This window comes from Rhamphochromis sp. 'chilingali', assembly GCF_963969265.1.
Source record: "Rhamphochromis sp. 'chilingali' genome assembly, chromosome: 1".
Lineage (NCBI taxonomy): Eukaryota > Metazoa > Chordata > Actinopteri > Cichliformes > Cichlidae > Rhamphochromis > Rhamphochromis sp. 'chilingali'.
In genome coordinates this window covers 30,216,792-30,241,267 of record NC_137929.1, presented here as the reverse complement: position 1 = coordinate 30,241,267, position 24,476 = coordinate 30,216,792, and the positions used below count along the sequence as shown (strand labels likewise).

Sequence of the window (24,476 nt, the reverse complement as noted above, 5' to 3'; positions counted from 1 at the left end):
GGTGAGACACACCAATAGGATTTGGGGAAGCGGACGGATGGCTGGCCAGAAAGACAGATGGCTCTCCACTCCATTACCCAGGGACGCAGCTCTGCCCCGGACACCATGCTTTCCACTGCTCACGCGCTCTGGATTGTAGGAAGTAGGAAGAAAAGGGCACTTGACTCTTTTAAAGAGAGTATAAAAGAGTCAGAAAGCAGCACAGCGTTGCATTGGGGGTGCAGTCTACAAATCAAGAGACGTGAACACACTGACTGTGTAGCCTCGGGATTTATAGCCTGAACAACACCCTGAGTTTTTGTTAATGAAATTGGTGTCTTTAAATAATAGAGCTAGCTCCCCCCCCACTCTTTCCTTTCTTTGGAAGTGCTGAATTTAAATTTCAAATGAGTGCTGAGGGGGAAAGGAGACACGATAGCTGTTGAGCTGAAAAGGCAAAGAATTCAGCGGCTGCTGTTCCAGACTGTGTTGATTCAGTCATCAATTACAGCGGCAGCAGTCGCGATAAATAAAAGTCAACAACTGACTAACTGCAAAGCCCCTACGTTGGCACTCATCCAGCAACCAGTGCAACATATTGAGTTACAGACCTTACAGTATCCGCCTGCCTGTGTACACATGTCATTGATCTCTATAAGTTCTTCTTCAAAGTCTACACGTTTGATCAAAGGTAGCGGAGGGTGGATGGCATTTTTCGAAAGCGCAAAGACCAACGATACACCTGAGGAAGAATGGAAAAGGGGGGTGTCTCCTCTGCCGTGACAGATCTGGATCAAAAGTACCTATTGCAGAATCAAAGTCAGCGCCATCAATATTTCATCATAGGAGAACCCGCCGGTCGTTGTGCAACCTTACCTTCCCAGTGTTTTCCCCCTCTGTCCTTATCGCTGCTCTGCTGCTCTTACTGTAGGATACAGGAGACCCTTAAGAAGTCATATTTTCCCAGATTTTGCCTTTACCTGCATTATAAACACTACATCATGCTTCGTTTCGCGTGCTGACAGTGAGATTTCAAGTTCTTCAATTATTCTTCATGTTGTGCTTTAAAAGGGTAAAGTAAGTTATTTTTTGAGGTTATTTCATAGAAAATGAAAGAATATTGTATTCATAAATACACAAAGATGAATTGATTCTAAGTTTATGAAAACGCATTTATGAGAAGCCGCCATGTTGCTCCACCATACATTGGTCGAGATGGACATCGCCTAATCGCGTTTTATGCATGTGGCTAGAGATCGGCCACATGTGTAGAGACCACAAATACCGGATTTTGCGGACCATAAGGCGCATTAAGAAAAACAAAACAGTCAGATAAGTCAAACTTTACTCATTCTTCTTGCTTCCTCCACTTCCATACCATTGATTCATTAATGTTGAATTCTCTCATAGCTGCTCTATTCCCATGTTGTTGCAGTATATTAATGACTAACCTCGTATTGGGGACGGATTATCTCAGTTGTTCTCCTGACTGAAGTTTGGTCCGTTTACAGTCCCCTGCCATGCAATTGAATTTGTCCCTGCTTCACTGTGTTTATATTATGCTAACATAGCTGTGTCGCTAGCGATCACGTAGCACATTATACACCAGCTAGTCCAACTTCAGTAACCCTACAAACGTCACTGCTGTTTAGTTTTCTGTCTTCAATTATGTTGGAAGTGATAGCAGAGCTGAATGTTTGAATTTTTTTCAGAAATCTCTCAGTCAGAACATGCTATATCATGTTTAAGTGGGAACTAGCGAGCTAACTTCTAACTCCGATAAATGTAATAAATTCTGTTTTCATGGATGCCTGGATGTTAAACTTAATTGTTACACCTGGTAAAGCAGCAAGGCTGCTCATTTTATTAAAGATGAAAGAATTTAGACAGTTTTTAACTCTCAGTGGTGCTGCAGTGTTTGTTTGACTTTGGGTCCTGAAGCGGACTAAAAGATTTGACAGATTTTTGAGCGCCGTGTACCACAAAATCGGTTCAAGATCAGTAAGCACAACCAGAAGTCATACATAAGGCGCACCAGATTATAAGGCGCACTCTCGATTTTTGAGAAAAAGGATTTTGAACGCACCTATAGTGCAGAAAATACAGTATCACTTTCAAGCTATATGACTATTTGTACATGAATATCTTCATCATTTCTCGGTTATGCCTCCCTCATTACCACCTCATCCTCTTCCTCCTCACATCACGTCTCATCTCCTGAGTTGAACTCAGGGCTCTAACGCACGAAAACATGCATAAACATGCTTATTTGTCTCCAATTTCGCACTTCTTGTCAGCAGAGTGGACGTGCGGCCCTCTCGTCTCCAGACAGCTGATAATGAGCCAGCTAAACAACAACAGCTGGTTAAAAGCTAACATTATGCCAGCTAATGTTCAGACTCAGGTGTCCTAAAAATAACACTTTCCCTCCAATAAACAGTTTGATTACATTCTCACATTATATGTTTTCACTAAATGTCCACTAAAAGTCCAACAATGGGACACTTCAAAGGAAGTCTCGCCGTCCTCTGCTCACAGCAGCGCTTACTGTACCTTTAACGAGCCATCAATGGAGAAATGAACAAAGCTATGTAGTGTAATGCAGCTGATGGGAAAAGTCAGTATTTTAGCAATAAGCTAACCTAAACTGGACACATTTTATAAGTGAATTTCATTTGGTATCTCAGGCATAGATTTTGCTTGAACACGGGAAATTTTGAGGATTTGATTTCTCAGGTTTTGGAGAATTCATGTTGCCTCCATTTTTGCCCAGACTTGTAATGGAAAAATGAAAACCTCAAATGTACAGAAATAAAATGCAACAAAGTTCTTAGAGAGTCAGGATTGTGATTTTCTCAACTTTCGTATTTAATATTATCTCCGAGCTCACGTACAGGCATGATTCTGTCTTTTTTTGTGCCTGGTTCTCTTTGATATCAGCTTCGTTAAATGTGCATGTTCACAGTGTCCCCCGTGTTCCCTCTTAAATCTACACCCATGGTTGCTCTTATAATGCGCACCATACCGAGACGACCAATTTAAAAAAGATGGTAAGATCCATCATCTGGGAACTGAATGTATTTTTATAGAAGTTGAGATATTTCACATTATCAGTGGAAAACGTGATATAGGATTCAATCGCAGGTGAATGGTGACACTGGTCATCGGACATGGATGTGCAAAAATAGATAATAAGGAGAGAGTGGACAGTACTGAAGCAGCAGAGGCTGTGATATCCCAACTCTAAAGCTCTGGTGTGGATCCTACAATATCTTGTCTTTGATTTTTGCTGCCTGCTTAAACGTCTTCCTTACTCCATCCTCCCAGATGACCAAGAAGCCTCTTACAGTTACAGATATGTTCAGATGTACACCACTAAGAAGAAATAGTTGTGCAAAGTAGGTGAACTGCCATTTTAATTATGTGACACTGGAAACATCCCAAAGGTTGTTATATTTAGAGCTATTATTAAAGGCTGCAAACATCGTTTCTGCAGTATGTTGCAAAAAAAATAATTTCTAAGCCGAGAAAAGGTTTTAAATGACCTTTGTGTGTAAGCTCTTGACAAAGTGGTAATTACAAACAAGGCAAACCCAGCCCCTTGACCTGAAAAATCCAAGAACTTGCCCAAAGTTGATTAACCAAACCTCCATTATAAAGCCCACTAAAGTCTCCAGGTTCAGACTCATTAAGGCCAAACATCTGAGCCAACAGCTCCAAATGGGGGGGGGGAAACCGTGCACGCTATTCATCGTAGCTTCGCTGTGTACACACACAAAAAATTAAACTTATGAGAAATCTATGCAAATACAACTCCGACAAGTTCAACTTCAGCTAGACGGTGTGTCGTATTCATGAGTCAGAATTAGGATTCCTCTCCAATCCCAAAACAGGCAGGCGGCAACATTCACGCTGTGCAGAAACTAGGCTACATTGTGCTTAGCATGGCACCACATTGACTAATACAGGAAGAGGTTAAGTTAATGCATTCAGACGCGAGAGAGAGGGAGAGAAAAAGAGTCACCCCAACCTTACAAAACACGCGCTCACAAACAGTATTAAGAGAGGGGAGGGAAATGAAACTTTGCATTATTTTTAGAAGGGAAATTATGTCTGTGCATCTTTGTAATTATAAAGCAATTCAGCGCTGACTGATAGACCTCGGGTTGACTTCCCCCCCCTTTCACTCCTCTCCACTCTCGCTAGCTTATCTTTTTCCACCACAACTGCACAGACTCCTACATGCATTTTAATATGGTAATTATCAGGCGAAGTTCTAAACACTAACCAAAAGGAAAAGCTGGCGAAAGCATTTAAAATGGGATTCAGCCACCAGTTTCCTATATCGACACAACACATGCTTCTCTCACTTCCTGATTAGGAGGATTTATTCGGGGTATTTTTAGCTCCCCATGTCTTTTGTGTGCTATTTACAGTATTTCTGCTGGCGTCACTTGGCTGATTCGCAAATGCTATAAAGTTACTCAACGAATAAGAGAGATTTATTATTTAAAAATGATATAGTTTAAGCCTTAAAAGCACAGGCCACCTTACACAATGGAGACTAAATGTTGTTACAGTAAAGAATACTCTTGGAAAGCTGAGTTTGCAGATTGTTATTTGCTTTTCTGTTTCTTTTTTTATTCCCATGTACCGCATCTGCTGGGGAACAAAAAAAAAAAAAAAAAAAAATGTTTGACATCCTTGGTCCCAAAGTTGTTTTTTTGCCAGCTAAAATAAATGGCTACAGAAGGAGAGAGAAAGAGTGAGAGTTGGGGGAGGCGAGAACCTCCCAGCGGACCCGTCTGTCCCCAGGCAAGTTTTTCTCCGGTTTGATGGAGCTCAACATACACGGGTGTTCTCATGGAGGCAAAGTTAAGGGGAAGCAACAACTACGTTGCCCTGGGTGACAACATCTTAGCTCGCAGTTTACCAAAACTCGATTGTAGGGGGGAGGGAAACTGAAGTTTTTTTCCCACTTCATCTGAGAGGTGTGCTAGTACTTTTAAGGTTCGTGATGGAGTGACATGGGTTTGCTGTCAGCCGCGGTCTCACTCCATCTTCTGCATTTGTATCCAGTTATTCCAAGAGGAGAAACCTGGAGGAGGACGACGGTGGTTGTGTATTGGGTGGTTAAAAAGTCAAATGGTAAGACACAACACATTGTACCGGAGTCTAGCTTGCAGGTTTGGTGAGTAAACGCCGGTGTCGTCCTGCATCACCCTCAGAATTCAAGTCAGTGTTGAAACCTCTGAGGTGTGACTGAGAAAAGACAGTGAGGTATGTGCCATGTGTCAAATCGATGTCAAATGTGAGCGTGCCTCTCCAAGAATAGGAGCCAACTCTGACATCGACTCACTTACTTACATAATATCAGCCCAATAGTTGCCTGAACTTGCAGACGTAGAGTGTGAATGTTGCTGCTTTTGCCATGTAACGCGTTTCACTACCTGACAGCATCCAATCCACCCGGGAGAGCTTACAATGAGCCTCTTCGAAAACAGCTTCCAATCACAAATCGGATTTAAACCCTGCAGACAAACCCAAGATCCTTTAATGTTTCTGTTTTTATTTTAAACCATCATCACTCCAAGGAAAGCATTTTCAGAAAGACATTTCTGGCATTCACCTCAGACGCTATCATTTCATTATAGAAATTCATTTTCTTTTTTCCATTAGCATCCACATTTCTCTTACAGGACTTCATCTGCGATATGCCTCCAGACAAAAAGTACTTTAATGTTTTTGAGTCACCCCTCATTTCTTTAGATTTTGTTAGGAAAATGGGAAATGGGGAAAGTGTTTTATTGGAAAGTGCAAACATACATAGAAATACAGCATATAAGACTAAAACTGTTTTTACAATTTCGACAAACTTGAAAGTCAATATTTGGTATGACGGCCATTAATCTTCAACACAGCCTGAACTCTGAGGCAGCTTTCTTGACATTTCTTTTAATAGTCTTCAGGAATAGTTCTCCAGGCTTCTTGGAGGACATTCAAAGCTCTTCTATGGATGTTTCTACCTTTTTTTCTATTGAGATGATCCCACACTGCTTCAATAATGTCGAGGTCCGGGCTCTGACGTGGCCGTGACATGCTTTTCTATCCAGGTATGACTTTACTGCCTTGGCGGTGTTTGGGATCATTGTCATGCTGAAAAATGAAGCTACTGCCAGTCAGACGATTTCTAGATGTATTTCATTGTGGATTAAAAAACTGAAAGCACTTTTCTTTGTTCATAATTTTGATAAGATCTCCAACCCTACTGGCTGAAATGCAATCCTGAACCAGGACAGACCCTCCTGTGTGTTTTACAGATGACTGCAGACAATCACTTGCCTCCGTACTTACTGAAAACCCCCAGTTATTGATTTTTAGTCCAATTCTTGTGTGATTTGGCGTACCTCTGCCTTTTCTCCCCGTTTCCCTTTCTTAAGAAAGGCTTCTTGACAGCCACTCTTCCACTGAGACCATTTCTGATGAGGCTTCAGTAATAGTAGATGGATCAACTGAAGGGTCAGATGCATCTTCACAGGTCCTGTGCAAATTAGAGATGGCACGATACCACTTTTTTATGTCCGATACCGATACCGATATCATAAATTTGGATATCTGCCGATGCCGATATGAATCTGATATAGTGTTTTTTAATCAACAAAACTGTTTTTTAAATATCTTGCTGCATTTTGTATAAGTTCATACTCAAGTTTAAAACAACAACTACACTAAAGCTATTCTGTTATACCTGTATCCAAAAAAAATATTTCATAGTTCAGCAATACTGATCAATCTAATAAACTTAGACCTACACCATCCTCCCTATTCTGGTATTTTAAAGAGTACTTAGCATAAATATTAAGCAACCTAACTAATAGGGTTCCAACTCCCAGCAACAACAAAAATAAATAAATAAAAAATAGGGAACCACCCCTCACGCTCCACCTCATGATGCTTAATCGACGTAATCAACCTTAATTTGATGCAGTGTGAAAAAAAATGCATAGAAATCAATTATTTTTCAAGAAATATTAAATAGATTCAACATCTTTCTTCAACAAAATTGCAGACGGCACAGATGGTACCTTCCCAAAGGAAAAAGTACTATAGCTTACTAGGGTATATATATTAGACTTAATAGTTACTATATACAGTAATGGACTTCTATTCATTTTGCATCAAATTAAAACTTTGGGTGTCAGATAATTATTTATTAAAAGCTCGACATTTTAAATGAGAATAAGAAAGAAAAGTATGTCTTTGTGCCCCCTTTTCCCTGTTCATGCCCTATCGGCCCCCCTGGCTAAACTTTGCTAGATCCGCCCCTGCACAGTTACCAGCGTCAGCTACGTAGAAAAAGATTCTGGAGTAGAAAGTAATATTAAATACATTCTAACAACAGCTGATCAAGCTTAAACGTTCTGCTGTTGTTCAGCCGCTGGTTTCCTCTTTCTGGTGCAAAGTGGGCCAAAAGCAAACAAGAGAGACGGACTCCCGACAGAAAAGCCGATCAGCTGATCGTTAAGCAGTTTCATGATTGAAGTAGCAGCAAGAAGAGGCAGTCGTTTGTTAAACTTAACGCAGGAATGCTTTACAAACATTCAGAGATGGACTTACACACTTGCTTTACTTCTCTCGGGATAACTTTGTCGGAGATGAAATGCCGGGTTGCTAGCGAAGCTCCACATGCTATCCAGACCACCAACAGGTCCCGCATGCCACAGCCGCTCTATCAGTGATGCATACTGCTCCGAGTGCTAACGTTCTGAGGTGAGTTACGGCGTGTTGCAAGTTTTGTGAGGTGCTTTCGTGATATTTAATGGATCGGATTACATTTTTTATTTTTCTCCGATATCCGATCCAGTAATTTAGGTCAGTATCGGACCGATACCGATACGTAATATCGGATCGGTCCATCTCTAGTGCAAATACTTTTTAGGACTGCCACTTCTTTTCTCCTCCTCTTGTTCAGTCTCCTCATTTTTCTTAGGGACACACTGCACACCATGATTAAGTCATGCTAGGTTTTTGGCTAATCTCTCTTTGGGCAATGTCTGTTATGTATGGATATAATACCAGCTCATGCCTTGAGTGAGGTGCCTTTTTATACTTCAGTGATACATATGTCAGTCTTCAGTGGCTTAACAAATAGGAAGGGAGGGAGTGGGGATCCTGAAAATTAGTGAACAAGCACTCAAAGAAAAATCTTCAGAAAACCTGGAAAACTAGCCTGAAAAACAGTCTCCTTGAAAGCAAACATTTCTTTATATTTTTGCTTGCAAGGAGCAAAAATGTTTCCCTGCACTTTTGCACCATCCACAACAAGTAGACAGCCCCCTATGAACAAGGTCTTCAGCGACAGTGGGAAGGAAAATCTCCTAACAGGGTGGAAACCTCCAGCAGAACCAGGCTCAGGGAGAGAGGCGGCCCCATCTGTTGGGGTGAAGGGATGAAGACAGGACAAAGACACTGTGGAAGCGAGCCGCAGATCAGTAATGACTAATGATTAAATGGTGAGTGCTTCAGAAAGGTTGGGAGTCACTGAGTGTTTGGGCCGTCAGCTGGAGCGGTCAGGTTGATCCCCAACTGGTTCAGTTATGATTAGTTCGGTCCAGCATCCCCGCTTTGGTCAAGTTGCAGCAATATGATATTTTTCCTCTAAAAGCAGCACCTCAGAGCTAAAAACAATTACATTTAATCAGACTCCAGCTTCAAGACAGCTAAATCAGCCGTATCTGTACTTGATTTTTGTTTTGCCAGCAGGTACTGCAGCTTCCTCCCTTTCACCGTTTTATTTTCCCTCTATAAAGCGATAAATCCTTCTCATGATTTGTCCTTTTGTCTGTCACTCTACATCGCTTCCTCCCTCCTGGGTTAGCTTTGCAGCCTAGCCTGTGGGCCCAGAGATGTTGTATTAATTAACTCGCCTCACTGCACTCTCATCAAGCTGCCGGTAATAGGCCCCGCTCCAAGTTTCCCTCCCGGAGCGCACCAAGATGGCACCATCCGTAAACAACTTCAAATTTACGGTACTGCAGTCACAGCGCCGAGGCTCCTGCTACTCCTTACAGTTCGGGTGGGGGTGGCGGGGCAGCATGAAGCGTGCAATTCAAACAGAGCCCCGCTCCGCGCGCTGCTGTGTGGTTTAATATGTAAATGCATTTTCGTTAGACTCAAACTGCCATCGCAGTCATCTATTTTTCCTCCACCTCTCTGACGTCTGTGATTTGCAATCGCTGCTCGGAACAAAGTGCAATCTTTTTTAATGTGCACAGCAGTACGGAGATGTGCCTATTGCTCAGCGGTAGAGCAGTCATAAACAACTTTGTATACCTTTTATGTGGCATGATTAAAATGGGAGCAAATCTTTGTCAATATTAACATGCTTTGACAAGCAGCCATGCAAATGACTCTGCTCCGCAGAGAGGATGCAGGCTGTAATGAGGTAACGACTACAGTGGGTTACTGTAGCTGGGATGTCAGCAGCGTTTGAGCCAAACTGCTGAGGAAACTCAAGGTGAGAAATACAACCTACAAACCCAGAAGATTCCCAGCCTTACTCTAGATTTGAATACATGATACAGTCTACGTTTAATAAGGTATTTGTTTTATTTTTCTGGTTGCTAGCACAGCTTACCAGCATAAAGAATTCACCTCTTTGCTTATGTTTTGCCTAGAAAATATGTTTGCCTGAGTATACATTATAAATAGTAACTGTTTAATACAGACTGAGTGGACGTGTCTGCTGTGGCTGTCTCTTTATCTCCATATACTGAAGTTAAGCTGCACTTATGCAACAAACACAAAGTAACTAAATACACGGCAGATATAAAAAGGACTATGAGGAGACATGAAATTAGTTGGTCAGGAGCATCTTAGTGAAATGCAATAAGCGAAGAAACCGAGAGTGACTCACGCTATCAGCACAGCGAAACGGCAGCACTTCATTGTGAAGGCCAAGCACAGAAATACACCAACCTAGCATCATCCATAAACAATGATTCGAGTTTTTTTCTTCTTTTTTTTGTTTTCCCTTTTTCTGTGGACGTAGCTGCTTCTGCCTGTTTTCTCTCTTAGTGGCAGCAGTGGGCGAAAATAACCCTCAGAGAGACACACCCAGAAGCGAGTCAAATCAAACATCATTATTCTCTGGGTAAATATTGTGAAGAGATCTCATCTCCACTGGCTGCAGAGGAAATGAGGGACGAGGCGCTATTCCTGGTGTGCTCTGGTCAACCCTAAATCAGGCCTTATTACAGCAGAACAGACACTGGTGAAGCAGCTAATTCGCCCTCTGCCTACCACATGTAAACAAAATGATGCAAACCTGGCATCGTATAAATGTATGGACACATTGTAAACACGCAAAAAGCATCCAGATGGGCAGTGCACAAAGTGACCTCTGCGATAAACGCAAACACATTGAGCTTTCATCAAGCCCTCATTGCAACACACCCACAGTGTTGTTGAGTTTCCAAAACCCCATCCTTGACCTTGAAAATTGCCTTTTTAACATGGTTTATGGGGAAATAAATTGAGCACTGCACAAGTGAAAGACAAAATGAAATGAGGAAACCTGACACTCGCATGCAACAGAAGGGGCTATGCATTGCCCAAAACTGTCATTCGCTTTATTGCCTGCAGTTGCTGTGCAAGTGGTAGAAAATAGCAAAAACTGCAGCAGCTTTTCACTCTGCTTTGCTGCGATGAGAGAAACTGACACTCATGTTGAATCCAGCCGCGGCCGGAGAGCGTTAGCCTGCAACACACCGACGGGTTTAGTGGCTGATTAAAGGAGATGATGCCATCACTGGTTGTAACTCCGTTGGCAGCAGTTACAAAACATGATTAAAAAGGTTTCTGTTCTTGGACTAGAGCAGCAATTTTCCAAGATTCACATTCCAAAATGAGTGTGCATATCCTGGATAAGCACCCTCCATCCTCCCTAATAGACAGATTGGGTTTGTCTTTATGGTCAAAAATTCACACCAACTGCTTACATTCAACCAGAACCTCACAAGTCTGAAACAAATTCCTCCACAAATAGTGACGCAGTTGCTCCAGGACCGTGATTTAACTGCAAAATGACAGATACTCAGTAACATAGCTCTTCTTTGATAACCAGAACCGACTAGTTATCAACTAGTGACCAAGTCACATCAAGTCACCAAGAGACATGTTGCAGACGAGATGCACTCATCAGGGCATACTATTGATTGCAACTCGTTGGTAAATTGTGTTTATAAATAAGTCCACAATTATTTGCAAACCCCTCACCAATCAGTCTGAGAGCAATTGGAGTCAGGTTGCAACTGGAGACAGGTTGACTTGCAAACAAAATTCATTGCAATCACCAGCCAACTGCCTGTTTTTCGTAGTTGCAAGGTTGTTGTGCTATTTTTACTTTAATGTAACATAGGGGCGGGCGGTATAAACGGTATACGGTAGAAACTATATAAATCTGGCCAACGGTAGAGCTTTTGACTATACCGCGATAGCGCATGTTGATGTTGTCATCAAGCGGCGCCTGTTTTGGTTGAAAGCATTGCAGCGGCTGCCGACAGTATCATCTGCAAATAATGCCGGGCAACAATAATGGCTACGAGACTAAACACTTTTGGAATATGGGGAAAGCCAAAAACGGCGCTTCCCCCACTTCCGAACCATTGATTTATTAATGCTGAATTCTCTCACAGCTGCTCTATTCCCATGTTGTTGCAGTATATGAATGACTAACCTCGTATTGTGGATGGATTATCTCAGTTGTTCTCCTGACTGAAGTTTGGTCCGTTTATAGCATCCTTCCATGCAATTGCATTTGTCCCTAACCACCAGAAACCCTCACGTTAACTTTTATCCAGTGGAAAAAGGTTAGCGTTCATCCTTCAGCTTCACTATGCTGATGTTATGCTAATGTAGCTGTTTTGCTAGCAATCACCTAGTACATCATTATATACCCGCTAGTCCAACTTCAGTAACCCTACAAACGTCACTGCTGTTTAGTTTTCTGTCTTCATTTATGTTGGAAGTGATAGCAGAGCTGTACGTTTTAATTTTTTCAGAAATCTCTCAGTCAGAACATGCTATATCATGTTTAGGTGGAAGCTAGCGAGCTAACTTCCTGCTAACTTCTAACTCCGATGAATTTAATAAATTCTGTTTTCATGGATGCCTGGATGTTAAACTTAATTGTTACACCTGGTAGAGCAGGAACTCTGATCATTTTATTAAAGATGAAAGTCTTTAGACAGTTTTTCAACTCTCAGTGATGCCGCAGTGTTTGTTTGACTTTGGGACCTGAAGCAGACGGCGTTTTGGACCCATATTACTCTGCAAGGCTCCTGACTACAGCAGCTGCAATGCTCCAGCGGTGCACGTTCATAGCTTACCAAAGTCATACAAAATCATTATTTGACAGATTTCTGTGCGCCGTGTACTACATAAAATCGGTTTGAGGTCAGTAAGCACAACCAGAATTCATACATAAGGCGCACTGTCGATTTTTGAGAAAATTAAAGGATTTTAAGTGTGCCTTATAGTGTGTAAAATACTTTACACAGAAGAATATATTGTGATATATATCATTACCGCACATGCTTCAAATTATACCGTGATATGGATTTTAGGCCATATCGCCCAGCCCTAATGTAACATTTAAATAACAGGAAGTCGGAGCTTCTGTCTCCTAGATAGGTGTATGGGCGACAGGCAGGGTACTTCCTGGACAGGTCGCCAGTCTGTCGCAGGGCTCATACAGAGACTCGAGTAGAAAATAAAATGTTAGAAACCAAACATTTATGGCAGATTAAGCTTTTGACTCACAGGCGTGACTTTTACATACACCAACATCATTTGAAGCTTTGGCAACATTTAATATCCACCACCGTAACTGTAGCATATGAGTAACAAACCCCTTTTTTCCATCACTGTAGAAAACCACTCGTCAATACCAAGCAGCGACAGAACAGCCTCCGTCCCTGACAGAGGGGTTGGAGTCCACAGTTCCTTTCGAGCTGAAACTCATCTTTGATTTCCAGAGTCAACAGTGAGAGGCATGGATTTCCTCTGTGTTCTCCTCAGACTATTGGCGAGAGCTGAGAAAGAAAGAAAAGGCAGACAGGAGAAGAAGCTATGGCTTGTCGATTGCCGTTCTTGCGGCGGCGGCTTGCCACAGCCGCTATTCTTGGGGCTTGTTTTGCGTGGGGGTTGAGAGAGAGAGAGAGAGAGAGAGAAGAGATTTTACCACGGCGCTGCGAAATGAGAAATGACACGGTTTCCCCAAACGTGGCGCCTCATCGGCCTCTTATGGATTAGTTAAGGCTGTTATTCTAATCTGCACCCCCTTTCTTTGCTGCCTCATTATGGAACAGAGGTGCCAAGGACTCATAGGGAGAATAACATGGAGCCCTGTTACGAGTCGTTATGGAAGATAGATGATGTCTTCTTGATGGAAGTCGCTGCTGATCTGACGAGGCTGCAGGGAAGCCAAGCTCCAACCATTTGTGATGTAAGAACTTAAATCCAATCACTGAACATGTTTGACCGTGGACTGCAAGAAATATGGAGACAGCAGAACAAGATCCTATACTGAGTCAAATGCCTTTGAAGTCTGACAAATGGAAATATGATGAAAAAGAAATATCCAACACTGTATATTATACAATGAAAACCACACTGCATTACAGTTTGTGGCAGCTAGAATGGGGCATTTCTGAGTGTAGTGTACTGGAAAAAAGGGTCTTATTTCCTCTGACCTTCAACATTTAATTAATTTCAAGCCAGACAAAAATGCTACTCCAACTCCATTTCACTGTTTTCAACTTTGCAGTTGACTCATTTGAATTTGTGCACAAACAAGCACCGCTGATCACCACTTATCCTCTTAAACAGGCAGCTGCAACATGCCTAACCCTTCCTAACCATTTGTTAACAAGAATATTTCAGGAAGTGCTTAATGGAGGAACCTCACGCGCAGAGAAGGTACTCGTAATTATCTGTGACACGGGGCCATTAAGGATCATATACAAGCCACATAAAGCACCACTATTCAACCACTCCACCCCAATCAGATTAAAGGCCTTTTCAGTTAACATGTTCAAGAGCATTTCATCCACGGAAGAAAGACGATGACAAAAAAATAAATAAAAAATAAAAAATTGAGGGAACAAGTGGATCGGAGGAAATGAGACGGATGAGAAATTCTTTTTAGCCGGGAGGGTCGAGCAGTGAGGTTTGTGCGTGTGTAATGTCAAGGATGGCACAACAAGATCAGTGGTTGCCAGGACCTGAATCAGATGCCGACAAATGATTTGCTTCCAACTACCAGGATTGGCAGCAAATTATTTGTGGCCTCTCACAAAAACAGGTGATTTAGGATACATTGATGCATTGCCTTTTGCTCCCTTTCCTCATTTAAATACAGCAGAGACCATGTGTTAAAAGTATAAGATGATTTGCTGTGGTGACATGATGTTGAGAGACTACAATAAATCGAACTGGTTTAAAAGTAAGGCGTCATTCACAGGCATAGAGATCCTTAGGCGGGGGTGCGGGGCAACCACCAGCCACTGGGGAAAAATGTGTCCCTAACTGGTAGACGAGTAGTTCGTCAGGAAGTCCGCAGCTGCTAGCAGCTTGCAAAGAGGATGGTGCACTAAAACCACCTTATGATCGCTGTGGTCACTAAAAGATTGCCAACCTGTCTGCAAACACTTGCTGACCCAACAGTCAAGAGAAAATTTCAAAGAGTGGCACAGACCAGAACTGGGGACTGTCTTCAAAGTTTATATTCTGCCTCACTGCTGCAGAGAACATATTTAAACAGGCATAACTTATTCTTTGAAAGCAAAGAGTCTCCATTTATGGTTTGCGTGACACTTTTCAGTTTCACCTCTGCGCAGTGTAGCTGTGAGTTTGTGGACAAGTCAGCATCTTCTATGCAAACTACAGTTGACTGTGGCAATCTGCTAGCATCATGCACCTCTCTTCAGCTACAGTAGCGTCTACCAGCAACCTTCAGAAACCACTCGCCATCTAGTCAGGGAATACACTTTCCCCCAGCAACCTGCACTTGCCAGGGGATCACATAGGCCTGCGTGATTGGAGCCCCAAAGAGAGAGTGGAACTAAACATTTGCAACTGAAGGCAACCGGTTGGTTTTCGATAATCAGAACCAGAATAGTTTTGATTGCTTCTCTTCTCCTCTTAACTGGACAGCATCTCAATTTTACATGTCCAGAGATTATTAAGCTTTCAAATTTTATTAGTTACTGCAATGATTTTGCAGTTATCCAGAATATTTTGTCACTTATAACCAGAGATGGGCAGTAACGCGTTACTTGTAACGATTACCGATTACTTTTTCCAGGTAACGAGTAAAGTAAGGGATTACTATCGCAAAAACGGTAGATTACCGTTACTTTCCCGTAGGAACGCTGCGTTACTAAAACCGTGATTTTTTTTGCGAGAATGTCTCACGACAGTGACGTAAGCGAGTGCGACGTTCGTGACAACAGCTGTGTGCAGATCAACAGTGGATCACATATCGATTGTGGGAGAGAGTATGAGTGTGCAGCGTTTAAAGCGTGGAAGTACTGACCTTACTTTGAGTTTGATTCCATAAAAAGTGACAAAAACATTAGCGTCCGTTGTGCGTGGGAAGAAAACTTCTTTTTACAGCGAAAAAACCCCTAAACTTCCAAGCAAGCACCGAGTGCGCTACGACGTAATGGGAAACTCAGGGAAACTCGCGGATTCTTCCACTGACCGCGGCACACCTGCACCAGGGTAAACCTCCGCCTACCCAACTCCTGCTTTACAGGTGAAAATAGAGCAACAGGACCTCTAGTCTTTGACTTTATTTTTCTGCTGTGTTTTACTTGCATCTATTTGAAAGACTGAGTGTAAACAGAAAAAATATTTTTATTTTATGTGCTGGAATGTGCAGAAAATAGGTTTAAATGTTAAACTAATTTATTCCAGTCAGAGAATGTTGCATATAATTAAATTTTTGCTTGATGCATAAAGTTAAAAGATTAAAACTAATAAAACAAGTTAAAAAAAGAGACTTTTCCATTTGATTACATTTTGTATGATGGATTATGCAGAAAAAGTCGAATTGGGCTGAAAGATCTATCACTTTATCACCTATTCAGGTTGTAAATCGTGTTTTTAAAAAGTAACTAATTAATTAAATCAAATCAAATCACTTTTTATTGTCACATCACATGTGCAGGCACACTGGCACAGCACATGCGAGTGAAATTCTTGTGTGCGAGCCCCACAAGCAACAGAGATGTGCAAACACAACAACACAAACGAGCAAAATACAAGAATGGCCAATTAATTACTTTTGAAAAGGATTACCTTTTGGGGGAAGTAATCAGTAATTAGTTACTGATTACTTTTTTCAAGTAACTTGACCAACGCTGGTTTTAACTTCCAATTTTCCAAATTTATCTGTATGAAAAAGTAACTCCCACCATAAAACCAAGGGAGAAAAGCATGTGTGAAAAAGCAACTTATAAATGAGCACAACTAAAAACCTGGTGAGCCATAAATCAGACGGGCAGACAGACCACATGCAAATGTGTTTATGTGCAGCTTGCTGACATCAGCAGCAGCTCTGGCCAAAACCCAAAAGCAGAGTTTTACTTCTCTCGTTTCATTACATACCAGGCTAGGCTTCACAAGTCCAAGGTGAGCAGTTGCAAGGGTACGAGCAGTAACCAGGTGTCGAGACGCTGAGAGAGAGCATGTGTGTGACTATTTTCTTCATCAACACCGTCTGAAATGTAGGCTGAAGTATAGGGGACACATCGCTGGAGCTCTACTCTTTATGCACTAGACTTGTGGGACTGCAGGTCAAAGCTGCACCACATTAGAGCTGGACATCAAGGGTAAAGAGGATAAAGGGGTTTTTTATACCCTAGAAAGCAAAGACCAGGCACACACAGCATCAAGCACATTTCTCCTTAGGCTAATTACCCCTGATGATGGGCTAACCCTGGGCATCCCACAGGGCACTACTGCAGTTTGGGTTTTTTGTGAGGGAAAGGCTTAATTCATTTGGAAAAATAGAAACTGTATCCAATAATTACAGACTCAGCTGTCTGATCAAGTGTCAAATATTTGAACCTTAATGAAATACTATTACAATATTCTTGAAGAAGACAGAACTGACATCATGCAGCAATATTCAGAGCCCTAAATTTTGAAAAGCTGATAAGAGAATTAAATACACTCCTACATTTATCACACCTTTAAATCTATAAAATGAGTATTGTGTTATTTAAACCTTGGAGGCTGTGCTGTTCTCTTTGCAGCTCAACTGTGTGGTATCAGTTTGCCAGGAGCTAAAAGAGCCACGATTTAGAGAAAACCTGAAATTATTTGAAATAAATGTTTCCAATGTAAGGAAAATCACTGCTAATGACTTTAAAGATAAAAATTGTCTCCAATAAATAAAATAATAACAAAATAGCCTTACAGCATCTGCAGGTAATCTCGATGCATGCATCTACAATCAGAGAAATTTAACTGGAATGGGATTCATACCAGTGGAACAACTTTGCATTCCAAAAATTATGAACGTACAAAGACCGGGGATCTTGGAATATTTGTCCCTGAACAGACAAATCAAAGATAAAGCTGTACAAAGAGTGTGTGTGACAGCCACAGAGACTAGTATCCACTGACTAACATCTGCATGTCATCAGACGCTTGATGATCAAGCCACCTGCCGCAAAGTTCAATTGAACCTGAAGTGGAAGCTTTTAGTGGGATAATGATGCCAAGCACCAAAGATTGGCTCAGAAAGAGGAAATAGTTATATGGAGTGGGCCAATCAAAGCCCAGATTTGATTTGATTACATATGGATGCAGAAAACTTTAAAATCACAACTCTGGAATCTTTTTGAATTTAATTTACATGGAGAATTGAAGAATTGAGACAAAACGGCTACAAAAGGTTATTTCAGCTCAAATGTGGCTCCTACATGGAATATTTAACCCAATACTATTATTTTTAATAAATGATATTAAAAATATCAAATCATTCTTGCAGTTGTGTTCAAATGCATTACCTTCATTTGCAATGTTCTTCCAAAGCTGATTGGAAGAACGCATCACAAGGTTCATAAAAATATCCGTGAGGTCCAAATTGCGTTCAAATACTACAGATCTATAAAAACAACTGAGACATCGCCGTGCTCCAACAAACTACAGCTTTTGTTTTTTGAAATGCTTCGGTAAACAAAACCCTGCACGCTGGTCCAGTTTGTACATTTTGTTTTTCTGTAATAAAGTAGGACTTAGTGAAATTCTTTCACTGCACTTTATTCAGGCTGGCCTATGGAAGTACATCTAATGAAAGTCCATGAATAATAGCTTCATTGTGCATTCATGTGGCACTGGAATATTCCCATGAATTTTCTCAAGTAGACTAAACTACTTTTGGTAAGAGATGCAGCGATGTTGATGTCGTACACAAAACATGGCTACAAGCAGCTGATTTTTGCACACACGAACGCAAAGTGAAAAATCATCTTTCCAACTCGGGAAAACTCAAGTTATCCAAGAAAGAGTTTAACAGCAGAGGAAACATCAGCAGCTCAAGTTCGTTTATCTCTTTATAGTCTTGAGTAGTTTTTAATTTTGCAGTGAACCGTCCATTAAAACCATGAAACTCACAAGCTTCAGTGCATCAGTCAAGCAATCTAGTTGTGTAAGCTAAAGGTGCTAACTGCTAACCTGAAGGCTTCAGGAGGAGGAGTCAAAAACACATTGATCATGTTCATGTTTTATACACAGCATGATTAGAAGATTGCAAGGACCGTCAGAGGATAACACGGTATCCCCGTCAAAGTCAAAAAGCTAATTTTTAGTCCTTTGTGCTTCATCTTGCGATCTGAATGAAATCTTTGAATGAGCATTCAAAGAGAAGTCGATGCAATTTTCTGCACCTGCCAAAACACTGCTGATTCAGTGCACAGCTGGAGGAAACCCACTGAAAATGCATTTCTTTATGTCAAACAACTAAAAGCACAACGTGCTATAAACTCACACCAACTCGTCTGTGACGCCCGTTAACTGCTGAAGCCTAATCCTGTTTTCACTAGCAGCATGTAATCACTGCACACAGTTCAAAATCATTTGTAGTGCCACGATAAGACCAGTTTCAGCTGCGAGAAGAGCCGCTAACATGTCAGATAAAAACCAAGCACGCCGTCGCTCAGCCAAAGCTCCCTCACACATCATCCGTTTCCAGCAAAGATCCACAAACCAGAGAAGTGTCATGAAATCTTAATATTGACACTGCTTTATATATTTAAAAAAAAAAAAAAAAAAAAAAAACACGACTCCTTTCAGGGAAAGACATTTCTGCTCGCGCACGCAGGCTAATGGAACCGTAAATATCGGAGGGGAAGCTTTATAAGGAGCTCAAAGAGCAGCCTTCTTATCTGCTGGAGCCAAACAGAGAGCTAGAATGACTACATGATTGAGCATGCCATAAATATTGTTTTCATTAAACTGAGCAGTGTGCTGAAACCCCACTCCCCCCAAAAAACAGTGGATACTTCAGAAATGCTTTCTTTACAAAAGGGGGAAGAGAGAAGAAAAAAAAAAGCAACTGGCTTATAAAGCAGCTCCCATCTACGTCCTTGCAGTGCCCCTAAAATGACAGTCGGGCAGTGTGAGGTGGCTGCTCTGTAGGGAAGCGCACTTCAAAGCAGGCCATTTCATCAGCGACCGTCAGCCTCAAGTGGAGCATGAGATAAAAAATAAAAAGGAAGGAGAAAGAAAAAGAAATCAATACTCTAGACCAGGCTTCTTCCTTCAAGCCTTGCGCTGCTCTTTGTGTTGGAACATTCAAGTCAGCACCTGAACTGTGCCCCAATTATACCTCAACCTCCTGCAGAAGAAACCTGAAAATAGATTAGCATTTTTTTTTTTTTTAAACACATTTGAAGTTCAGCACTTTCAAATATTGTATCTAAACTACTCCAACCTCAGTACTACAGTGCAGTGAAAAGCTAAGAAGGTACAGCTACAGTGGCAACCCCTCCTCACACCCCAAAATTTCCAAAGTGAAGCAGTTGGGTGGGTTAAAAGTGTCGTCTCATGATCGTAAGGTTTCAGTAAAAGGTGGCCACTTTATTAGGTTCACTTTCAATTGCTTTAAAATGCACACGTTAACACAGCCTGCTAAAGTTTGATGCCAGACAGGTTGGTCTGGATATTTCAGAAACTGCTCTACTGGTTTCCCAACACCGCCATCTAAGGTTTAGAGAAATGTCCAAAAAGGAAAATATTGTAGTGGAGACCAGAAGAAAACAGCAAGACTGCTTTGCACTAATAGGAGGGCAACTACATCGAATAACCGCTCGTTACAACCAAGTTCTGCAGAAGAGCATCTGTGAATGAACATGTTGAATCTTGGAGCAGATTACTACAGTAGCAGGACACTGTCATCCCAGAACAGGAAACTGGGGCTACAACTCACACAAGCTTATACAGTTGGATGATAGAAGATTGTAAATGCGCGAGTCGGGGTCAGACTTGAACATGAAAGCATGGATCCATCCGGGCTTGCATGAGCAGTTCAGGCTGCTGCTGGACATTTTCGTGGCACAGCCCTTTGTACCAGTCGAGCTTGTTTGAGACGGTGGATGAACTGAGGCGCTGCACCAAGGACGAGTACTAAATAGGGAAGACTGAGCCGTTAATAACAGGTCCACTTTAAGGCTACTTCATTCCAAAATAAATCCTGTCCAATTTAATTTAGAAAAGATGAACCCTACCATTTCACTGCCAGTAAAGTTTGAGTCACCGGGCATTTAAACATTCTGCAAATCTATTTGGCTTTCTCGTGTACGTGGAGAGAATTACTACAGAAGCAGAGAGCATTAAAAGCCCGGAAATCTGCCCATCAGCAGGGAAGTGCATCATATCATTTAAACAAAGTTAAAAACTGCATATTGCTTTTTTTAAGGAAGCCTAAGTACTGAAACATTTGAGCAACTGTCAAGTGAAAAGCAAAGCAATTAGACTGGCTAGTTAATGGGGGGTCGTTTCCAGCTTAAAGCACAACAGTTTAAAACTAAACATTTCGGCATGTAGTTAATAAAACTCAGTTTCCTGTCAGACAGGAAACAGGAATGATCCAATCACAAAGCTTCATTGCCCTTCAACTTATTTATTGATGTACTGAACATGGAAAAAAAAAATAAATCCAAAAGTATCCAAACACAAAGTAAAGAACATGTACATCCTTTTAAATACTTAACAAAAAGATTCTATTCCAAAAATGCTGTGAACCAAGTCAGACTATACAACTTCAAATAAATAATCACTCTCATATTAAGAATTGAGAAAAGAGGGATGGGAGGAAACATTTCCTCATGCCAGACCTGCAGCACAGTTTCCCAAAACCAAAACCAAAAAAAAATAAAAAAATAAAATAAATAGAGAAAAAAATAAAATAAATAGAGAAAAAAAAAAAAAAAAAAACATCAAGCGGTTACATAAAGGAAAAACAAAACTTATTCTCAGCAGTGGCAGGTCAGGCATGACAAATGTTGTCTCTTCCCTACAGCAGCAAGTATCACAACTCATCTAGACTTAAAGTTTAACTTGTACAAGTAACACAAAGAAGGAATAGATAAACAAGAAAAAGCAGTTGCAAAGATAATTATATAATGCATAGCACACTGCTCGTTTAAGGGGAAGCATGACTAATAATCGGTTGAAATACCAAGCAGGATGCAGGTGCAGTATTCAGTGCATCTAAGGCTCAACCAGCCTCCATTCATGTGTTTGAGATGAGCTAGATGTTGACAAACTTCTGCAACCAACTTTGCTATTGTTAATGGAACTGCTTCACCGCCCTTCCCCAAAGTGAATAAAGCAATATACACCTTTTTACGATTTTAAAGACAGGTTATATGCATTACGTATATATTTATATATAGAGATATGAGTATGAAAAAAGTAATCAAATAGTTCAAAACTGTGGTTTATATCCATTCTTTACCACATAAATATATATCTATAATGTTTATATATAAAAAAAAACCAAAACAAATGTCTATAGTTTCTTAATACCTTTTTTTTTTTAACGAAGCAAGACTATCTACAGACCTAACAACCAACAAATCTGATGCACTAATGCTAGTCCATAGGACGACAACTCAAGTATTTCAACTGAAGAGAAACTGAAAATAAAGACCCAAAAACAAAAAAAAGACCTTACACAGTCCTGAAAAGAAAGTTGTATATAATAACACTTTTCAATGAAGTCCAAACAAAAACCAAAGTCTGCCAAGTACTCAACATAAAAAAGGACTTATTTACACAGCTCAAAGCTCAGGAGGAACCCTTCTATTTGTCACGCTAGTTGTTTTTTGATGCTGCTGCCTTCACTGGCTTGTCTTCAATCTTTCATACAAAGTATGTAAAACCCCTCATTGGTTGATATTAAGACAAAAATCAGTCTAATGATATTGTAGATACACCACAAAACACCATGAGCTCCATCTGAAGGGAATCTTAGAGGAAGAACTGATTTTTCTTTTTTCCCTTTTTTTAAATCCCCCATTTACCTTTATGATATCTCCATGTTTTTAATTTTTCATGCACTTTTTGCAGATCAACCTTTGAAGTTTTGTCCGTTTCCAAATCAGACCGGAAAGCGAGTCGCTAGCCGTAACGACCAGACGACCGAGGGGAGGGGGGGGGGGGGGGGGACCCACAGATGATTTTACAAATGAAACCAGCACTGCCACTGATTCTATAATCTAAAGGTAATACAAAGATCTCAAAAGGTATCTTTTACATCATAAATCTCTCCAGAAATTTCAACCACTGCAAACTTTCTTGTAAAGTTCAAAAGCTCACAAGGTGTCATATGAAGATATTTCTCAAAGTATCCAAGTCAAAATATTTTGTTCCAGGTCCAGTAAAAAGTTTCTCCAAATTTTTCTTTTTATAAAAATAGATGCTTTTAAACCCACATCAAAGAGGTTCTTAGCTCTTTGGCAAGGTACTGCTTTAAGAATCTTTTTTGTCTTTTTATCTGTTAATTGTACAATAAGCAACATTATGCAGCCAACCAATAACCAACTGATATTACAGGAAACAGAATACTTACAAAATTAACAGAACCACAAATAGTTCAACGCAAGTACTTGCTAACCACCGAAGGCATAAACGCACGTGTGGCAAATCAGGACACAGAAGTACAAAGAAAAATCACTACACATAACCTTACAAGACTTACTGTTTCAAAGCAGATGTGCAACAAAATGACAAAACCTAGAGTAACATTTTAGATGGTCCATCTGTAAAGACAGCAAGAGAAGTCAACATGACAGGCATCAAGACCTGCAGGTATTTTTCTGTTTTAAAGTATAGAGAAGATTCAAAGTGTAGCAATGGGAAAAAAGAGAAGGAAAAAAAAGAGATCACATTGTTGGACGCTAAATATCGTTTTTCTTCGCAACACTGATTTACAAAGCTCTTGTTACTAATGTAGAAAGTTACGGTCAATACGCTTCCATTTTCTGTTTCCATTTTCTGGTGAGTTTTCTAGAAACAATCTGAGTTTCAGGCTTTGTGTGTTTTGTTGGTTTTGAATGACACTTGCAGAACTCTGTCCCCAAGGCGGTATCCATTCAAGCTGGCGATGGCCACAGCTGCCTCGTCGTAATTAGTCATGGTGACAAAACCAAATCCTTTGCACTTGTTTGTGTTAAAGTCGCGGATAACCTTGACGTTTGTGACAGCACCAAACGGCCCGAACATCTGCCAAAGGATGCTTTCATCTGCGTCCGGAGCCAGGTTGTAGACGAAGATGCACCAGCCAGTGCCCGCGTGCCCCGGGATGTTGATGCCAGCCAAGCTGGTCACCCCGTCAATGGCCATCGGGGAGAACCTGCTGTTAAAACACAAAAAGTAACATGGTTCAAGGCAAGAGCCAAAATGAGCACAAAACGGGCCATTTTATAAGACAGGAGATCGTACCAACAAGCCTAACAGAGTGTGACAAGTCTCTGCAGGGATCAGCTCTACCCACACATCGTGAGCCATGGATGCTTCTATGGCCATATGGTGCTAGTGCCATTCTTTCATTTCAGGAATTACATAATCAGATTTTTCACAAAACACACTTCCTTCATCTTCTGCAGCAAGTCACCTGAGCAGCAACCCTCAGAATAAATGCACAGATTCAGTCCTCGAGCTACTCCCCACACATTTAGTTTGTAGCTTCACAACTGCAAAGGAAATTATTTCCTCCAAATCAAAAACTGGCAAATCATAAAGGGAAATAAATTCTATATAAATGCGGCAGTTGCCAAGAGCATAATAACGAGGCACAGAAAGGCTCTGGCCTTCGGTAAGTGTGCTTTTGCAGATTTAAGAAACAAAATTCAAAGTGCATGAAAAGCCTATGAATTATTGCAGCAGGTGTCACACAAGATTAGCTGCTCCACTTGGCC

General features: G+C 41.0%; 1 protein-coding gene and 1 long non-coding RNA gene across 5 annotated transcripts in view; one reads left to right on the top strand and one right to left on the bottom strand.

Annotated features, from left to right (window-relative positions):
• The window catches only part of LOC308392767, a 76,146-nt gene that overhangs the window by 4,237 nt on the left and 47,433 nt on the right, over nucleotides 1–24,476 (top strand). The gene's annotated exons all lie outside the window — the stretch shown is intronic.
• LOC308402471 (ELAV-like protein 2) overlaps nucleotides 19,315–24,476 on the bottom strand; it is a 32,545-nt gene continuing 27,383 nt past the window's right edge. For all 4 annotated transcript variants that reach the window (XM_080891358.1, XM_080891356.1, XM_080891355.1 and 1 more), the window contains one exon: nucleotides 19,315–23,914. In XM_080891358.1, the coding sequence (XP_080747484.1) occupies nucleotides 23,584–23,914 (331 nt within the window). In that variant the 3' untranslated portion in view covers nucleotides 19,315–23,583. The remainder of the gene's footprint in view (nucleotides 23,915–24,476) is intronic.